Source organism: Stegostoma tigrinum, chromosome 23 (assembly GCF_030684315.1).
Source record: "Stegostoma tigrinum isolate sSteTig4 chromosome 23, sSteTig4.hap1, whole genome shotgun sequence".
In the NCBI taxonomy this organism is placed as follows: domain Eukaryota; kingdom Metazoa; phylum Chordata; class Chondrichthyes; order Orectolobiformes; family Stegostomatidae; genus Stegostoma; species Stegostoma tigrinum.
The window spans coordinates 1,440,232-1,447,842 of NC_081376.1; the positions used below are offsets into that span (position 1 = coordinate 1,440,232).

General features: G+C 42.4%; 1 protein-coding gene across 1 annotated transcript; it reads left to right on the plus strand.

Annotated features, from left to right (window-relative positions):
- Positions 1 to 650: 650 nt before the first annotated feature.
- On the plus strand, positions 651 to 6,141 carry mrps25 (mitochondrial ribosomal protein S25). Its single transcript, XM_048552661.2, has 4 exons — positions 651 to 840; positions 1,673 to 1,779; positions 2,032 to 2,119; positions 4,133 to 6,141. The coding sequence occupies exons 1-4, from the start codon at positions 707 to 709 to the stop codon at positions 4,323 to 4,325; spliced, it is 522 nt and encodes a 173-aa protein (XP_048408618.1). The 5' UTR covers positions 651 to 706; the 3' UTR covers positions 4,326 to 6,141.
- The last annotated feature ends 1,470 nt before the right edge of the window (positions 6,142 to 7,611 follow it).

A 7,611-nucleotide genomic window follows, 5' to 3' on the forward strand; every position in this document is an offset into this window, starting at 1 on the left:
GTACACTGTGATCTCTTCAAGGACAAGTACAACTGCAATAAAGCTTCAGAAATAATCCTAAAACAATGCTTGGCCTACTGTGCTCATCCACCTTGTTATCTGCAATAAAGCTTTCCTACTTTTACATTTCGGTCCCCTTGCAATAAACCACGATTTGTCCTGCTGACCTCCTGAATACTAACTTTGTGATTTACATGCCAGGACACCCAGATCCCTTTGTAGCACCAAGTTATGCCAGCTCTTTGCAATGAATTAGGTAGCAGCTTTTCTATTCTTCCTGCCCAAAATGACAAGTATACATTTTATTTCTGATGAAAGGTCTAGACCCAAAACGTCAGCTTTCCTGCTCCTCTGATGCCGCTTGGCCTGCTCTGTTCTTCCAGCTCTACACATTTTATTTCACGTTTTATTTCAGTTGCCAACTTCATACCCGCTCGGCTCACCCTCGGGCAAAGGTGGTCGCTGAAAATTCGCTGCATGTTGGAATCATCCCGGCAGGTTGCTCAATGAAGGGGTGAAGTCAAGCACAGAGTTAGAGAACAGTGAGGTTGATAACGAAGCAGCACTGGGACATCACCAGCTTCCCGGCATCCCACTGCTGAGAAGGCGTAGGCGCAGGCGCCCGAGGGGCGTGGCTACAGGAGCGTGTCCGGGTCGTCAGCGATGACGTTTTACGCAGGCGCAGAGAGCCTGTCCACGGGAGGCCATGGGGATGAAGGGTCGATTTCCAGTGCGGCGGACCCTTGAGTTCCTGCGGAGTGGATCAGTGTCTTTGAAGGATTCGGTGAAGATCCTGACGGTGAATTACAACACGCACGGGGAGAGGAGTGACGGAGCAAGGTTCGTGAGTGCGGTCGGGTCGGGCCCGGCCCGGCCCGGCGCGGTGGAGGCCATTCATCCCCTCTGTATCACGCAGTAAGATGGTGGCTGAGCTGATTGTGTGGCCCCAACTCCAGTATCTAGTGATGACCGGCCTCTCCAGTCCGTCAGAGACCAGACTCTGGCCTGTATGGATTGAGTATGTAGCCCACCGCTAGGAATGAGGAGGTGACAGGCTCAGGACAGAAAATAATACTCTTTATTCCTGTATTAAAGGGGGGAAGAAATCTTATTCTGGGGCTGCACACCACCCCCTCCCCCGCTCTCTTCTCCCCCCCCCCCCCCCCCAACTGAACTGTGCGCCCAAAGTAATGTGGTTCGTAAAATTTAATATACTTGCTTGTAGAATATAGTTGAAACGTAGTTATGTGTGGGAAGTTCCTGTAAATTGACTTTTGATTTTTTTTCATGAATTTTGACTTTAGTTATGTGTACTCAGTATCAAAATTCAGGAGTATACTGAAAAGCGTATAATGTTGTCATGCAAGATGCTGTCTTGGGGAAAAATACCTTGGCACAATCTTAAGAACAAAGTTAAAAGTTACACGTTGCAAAGTTGCACTTTTATGTAGAAATCGTTCAAATGTTAGTCTCTTGTGCTTGGCCATGATGGTTGCAACAGGTTAATATTACAAACAGTGTTCCATGTCATTTGTACAGCCAAATGATGATGAAAATGGTTCAAAATTGTAAGTTGCAAATCATATCCTGTATGCTCTTGCTGCAATACACCAGTTGTACAGGGACATTTTAAATTTGTGATGCTGATTTGTTTATATTTATTTCTTTTCAGAAAGTTTGTTTTCTTCAACATACCTCAGATCCAGTACCAGAATCCTTGGGTTCAAATTGTTATGTTCAAGAACCTGACACCATCACCTTTTCTAAAGTTTTATTTGGGTATGTGTCTGCTTGTGCCATCGTTTTGAAGCTTGTTAAACTGAGGCAATTCTTGCAAATGAGTTGGCCAACCTGCTTAGAGTGACAGATGAGCTGCTATTTTGGGAGAGTGCTGATGATCAAACGGGAGGTGGGGGTGGAAGTGTGGTACTGTGTCTTCCAAAGGAGAATGGAATGAGATAGAACTACGGTGGGGTAACAATGTGGTACTGTTTCAGTTTTGTATCATTGTTTTTGCAATTTCTCCCCAAGATGATGGTGAACAGGTTTTGGTTGATGTTGAAGGAAAGAACCATAAAGAAATTGTTGAACATGTGAAGACCATCCTGGGAAAGAGCCGGTAAGCTGTGTCGTTTTTACACTGGAAGCTTAACCCTGTCCCATCCTTTTCTGCTTGTTTGTGATTTTTTAGAGGATCCCATGTTTTATTTATTGGCAAGGCTGTCATGGATGAAGCCTCAGTACAAAGCAGTCTTTTCATAGAGCCCAGAAATAAGCCCTTCGGCCCAACTTGTCCATGCTGACCAGGTCTCCTGAACTGAACTAGTCCCATTTGCCTGCATTTGGCCCATATCCCTTAACTTTTTCCTGTCCATGTACCTGTCAAAATGTCTTTAAATGCTGTAACTGTAGCTGCTGCTATCACTTCTGGCAGCTTGTTCCATATACCCACCGTTCACTGTGGAGAAAGAAAAAGTCACCCCTCAGGTTCTCTTTAAATATTTCCACTTGCTCCTCAAACCTATACCCACTAGTTTTGGACTCCTACCTTTGTCTCATTGGAATGTAGTGTGACTGATGTGATGCAATTCAAAGTCGGCAAGTATGAGGTGCTGTTGAATAATAAATTGTAGTTACAGTTGGGTGGAACCAACCTGGGGCATAACAGGGATTTAGGGATTGAGGCTCTCATACATTCAAAGATGTACGTTAGGTTGAAAAAGCTGGTAAACCAAATATTGAAATTCAAGAACAAAAAAAGCCTGAAGAAATTGAACAAGTCAGGCAGCATTGAATGGAGGATTTTGTGGTCTCATTCATGTACGCCTGCCTCTACTTGATAAACGCGCACCCTCAAATTTTCTGCTCCCCTACAGTTACTGCACTTGAGGGAATAGTTCCCTGGGTCTGGAGTTACTTATGTGCCAGTCCCCTCTGCTAAATCTGATATTTTATTAAGCCACGGTTTGTTTTCAGCATATATTTTTAATAGGATAGAGGAACAAAGAGATATCGAGGTACAAGTACACAAATTGCGGTAAGTAACGAGACAACTGCAATTTTGTTCCTGAGAATTGAATTCGAAAGTGAGTGTAAAGCAGGAAAGAGGTTTGAAGGAGCAGATGTGGGGAAATTGTGCTTGAGTAGAGACCAGTAGGCTGCAGGACCAAAACAAGGTGGTCACAAATAAATTAACAAGAACATTTGGCACAAATTTCAACAGAATTTGTTAAGTGTAAAGGCAGATTTTTTCAACTTTTGGTGTTTTTAAAAATTCTTGATTGAAGTAAGTGAGCTTTCTTTAAATTCCCTAATACAATGTGGGCTTCGCTGCCTGGCCAGTATTTATTGCCTGTCCCGAGCTGCCGCCTTGAACTTCTGGAATTAACATGCTATAGGTTGACCCACAAAGCCATTTGGGAGGAAATTCCAAGATTTTGATCCTGTGACAGTGAAGGAACGGCATATAGAAGCAGAATTGGATCATTCAGCTCAACAAAGCTATTCTGCTATTCACGCATACTTGAAACATTTCTCAACCCCATTCTCTTCCCTTCTCCCTGTATCCCTTGATTGCTTCTCAATTAATAAAGGCAATCTGTTTCTGCCTTTAAATACACTCTGACCTGGCCTACACAGGTTTCTGTGGCAGTGTATTCTCTAGATTCAACACCCTCTGGCTAAAGAAATTCCTTCTCATTCTCAGTTCTAAAAGATTGTCCCTTCGCTGATGCTGTGTCCGAGGATCCTGGTCCCTTCAAGTAGGTGAAACATGTTTTACGTGTCCACCCTCTCCAGAGCGCTCAATATTGTAAGTTTCAGTGAGATCCCCCTCATCCTTCTAAACTCCATTGTGCGCAGACCCAGAATCTGCAACTGCATTTGACAAACTCTTCATTCCCCAGGATCTTTCTTGTAAACCACCTCTTCGACTCCATCCAGCATCCATCCTTAGATACTGCTCGCAATATCCCAAATGTGGTCAGGCCAGAGCCTTATACTGTCTCAGCAGTACAGCTCTGCTGTTGTATTCTAACCATCTTGAAATGAATGCTAATGTTGCATTGATGTTAATGTGTGTTGCCTTTAGGAAATAAAGTGCTGATTTTGGTCCCATCATGTGTTTTCACAGAGAGTTGCTGGAAGCTGAAGAGCAAGCACGAAAGGAGCATTCACACCCTGCGCACTTTGGGCCCAAGAAGTACTGTCTGCGGGAATGCATCTGTGAGGTTGAAGGGCAGGTTCCTTGTCCAGGTCTGGTGCCTTTACCTAAGGAACTGACTGGGAAGTACCGGGCTACCTTGTCAGCAGGCACTGCTGTGTAGACAATGCTTTCAGCAAGAATGAATATGCTTAATTTTAGAAGTCAGGAATGACTTGGTTTCATCAGCAAAATCAGAGTTGATGTGAATTTGTCGGTCATGCAGAACCTGACTGTTTGTTTTGAATTCAAAACAACAAATTGAGAATGTAAGGGAATATTCATGTTGTTTGAAAAGACATCCAGAAGGCATGTTATCTGTCAAGATTATCCATCTGCAGATGAATGATGCAGAATTGATCAGGTTGGTGACTTAAGTGAGTGAAAAAGAATTAACTTTAATTGTTGCATATGCCAGTGATCTGTAAAAACATCACTGTTATGGTAGAATAATTAACTCAAAAAGCTAGCCTAATGATGTAAATGTAATCACTGTTTTATAAACTTATCCAGTTCATTAATATCCTTCCAAAGAAGGAAATCTCCTGTCCTTACACGTGACTTCAGATGCACAGCAATGTGGTGGACTCAACTGCCCTCTGCACCTGGGGCTAGGTGATTAAATGCAGCACCCACATCCTGTGAACAAAAGTTCTGATTTCCTCTTTCTGACGTTCTGACTTATGTTCCAGAGCTCTCCACGTACGTATGCACAGTGTATGCACTAGACTTGTTTTTTTTCCATTGTCCATCAAAGTATGTCTTGTCTATAAAGAGTATTCACAGCTCAGTTTGCTTTGCCGCATCATGCATGTGCTTTCTCTGCTTTTAAATTCAGTCTAATTTACAAATTCTCCACTGCTTCATCACTATCAGGATTGGTTCAAAGACTGAAAACTCACGTGGTGAGAGTCCGGCTTGTTTTATCTTGGTATGAATTCCCAGTGCACTGAATGTGTGTTAAAATCTGGTTAGAGATTGTTAACATAAACAAAATGAGGCATTTTAACCAATGGAACTACATGATTGATTAAAAACTTTATTGCATATAATTGGATTAAACAAAGCAAGCAGGTTTAACATAAGTTATAACTACTCATGCATATTGGTTTGCTCCTTACTACATCCTGCTGTGTTTGTATATTACAATTTCTTTTTTTTTACAATCTACTTTATGGACTATCTATATGCATACCATTGTTCTCCGAACACTAATTTTAATTCTCGTTGGCGGTAAAACTTCCATTTACTATCTCTTGCCTTAGGATGACTTAGTTACTTGTTCTGCTTTTTTCAGTACTTCCAAGCAAATCTGGTAGTTTAGTATCAGAGATAATGGGAACTGCAGATGCTGGAGAATTCCAAGATAATAAAATGTGAGGCTGGATGAACACAGCAGGCCAAGCAGCATCTCAGGAGCACAAAAGCTTCCAAGTTAATAAAATGTGAGGCTGGATGAACACAGCAGGCCAAGCAGCATCTCAGGAGCACAAAAGTTTCCAAGATAATATTTGTGCTCCTGAGATGCTGCTTGGCCTGCTGTGTTCATCCAGCCTCACATTTTATTATCTTCAAATCTGGTAGTTTCTTTTTTTTGTTACAAACCTCAAGGAGGACCAGTGTGGATCTGTTCACTAGTATCATAGTGAACCCGTTTCCAAATTCTGTACCTTCCCGATGGTTAAGCTGACCTGAAATGCTTGCTGCATTTCGCAGTGAACTGAGTTATTTTTCATTCTTCTTACAGTACAGAGCTATCTATTTGCTACTTATTTTGACTCCCTCATCTAGGTGAGCTAGGGCCCATGCACTCTCGTTTCATTCGCAACAACCACTTGGATCAGTCTGTCTCTTTTTATGTGGCCTGACCTACTTTCAGTCAGCCCAGGGGCATTGTTTCAGTTTGACTCTAAAGAAAATAAATGTTTCCCTTTTTTTGATTCCAGTTTTGTTATGCGTTGTTTCTTTACCTGCTGTTTTCCAGCTTTACCTCTTCTGACCCTTTTTAAAAGTATAGTAAACAAGCTGGGAGGACATGTTACACTTTACAGTTGTAGTTTTAAAAGTCAAGACTGTTTAAAATACACTTTAAGCTATATTCTAAACTGTCAAGCTATGAATTAGATACTCTGCATTTTCCTGAGAAAGGGAAATAGGTTTGCCCCCATTCCACTGTAATTTTGCTTCTAAATTATTCATCTCCATGATAACTGAGAGTCATAGGAGCCTGGAACAGACCCTTTGGTCCACCTTGTCCAGGCCAACCAGATATCCTAAACAATCTAGTGCTATTTGGCCCATATCTCTCCATGTACCCATCCAGATGTCTTTTAAATGTTCTAATTGTACCAACTTGCACCACGACTTGTGGCAGCTCATTCCAAACACTTGCCACCCTCTGTGTGAAAATGTTGCCCCTTAGGTCACTTTTAAATCTTTACACTCACCTTAAACTATGCCCTTTAGTTTTGGACTCTGCTACCCTGGGGAGAAGACCTTGTCTACTTACTCTATCCATGCTCCTCATGATTTTATAAACCCCTATAAGGTCACCCTGAGCCTCTGCCATTTCAGTTGAAATAGGACTTCGAGCCAGTTCTGGATCTAAATAGCTAGTTTTCCCTCTAATCAGTGTGATCTAACCTTGCTGACCAGTCTACCATGCAGAACATTTATAATGCCTGTTTTCAAAATGTGCAGCAATCTTTGGTTTTTCAAACCAGTCCTTCTCATGTTAGTCCACAACAGAAATTGAAAATAAAAAGATACAGGCTTTGAAAATCATAGAACATAGGACAGTACAGGCCCTTCAGCCCACGATGTTGTGCTGAACTTTTACCCTAAAACTAAGGTCTTCTAACCTCCACTCCTACCTTATACTATCATCCATATGCCTATCTAAGAGCCGCTTAAATGCCCCTAAACGAGGCAGATTCCACTATCCTCTCTGGCAATGCATTCCACGCCACTACCACTCTTGAGTAAAGACCCTACCTCTGACATCTCCCCTTATTTGCCTCCACTTTTTTTAAAACTATGTCCCCTCGTAATAGCTATTTCCACCCTAGGAAAGTCTCTGGCTGTCCGACCTATCTATACCTTGGATCATTTTGTACACCTCTATCAAGTCACTTTTCATCCTTTGTCGTTCTAAGAGAAAATCCCTAGCCCTTCCTCGTAAGACCTTTCCTCCATTCCAGGCAACATCCCGGCAAATCTTTTGTGCGCCTTTTCCAACACTTCCGCATCTTTCCTGTAATGACACGACCAGAATTGGACACAATACTCCAGATCTGGCCGAACCAGGCTTTTGCATGGCTGGAGCCTAGCTTCACGGTTCTTGAACTCGATCCCTCTATTAATCAAAGCTGACACACCATACGCTGCCTTAACAACTCTATCTATCTGGG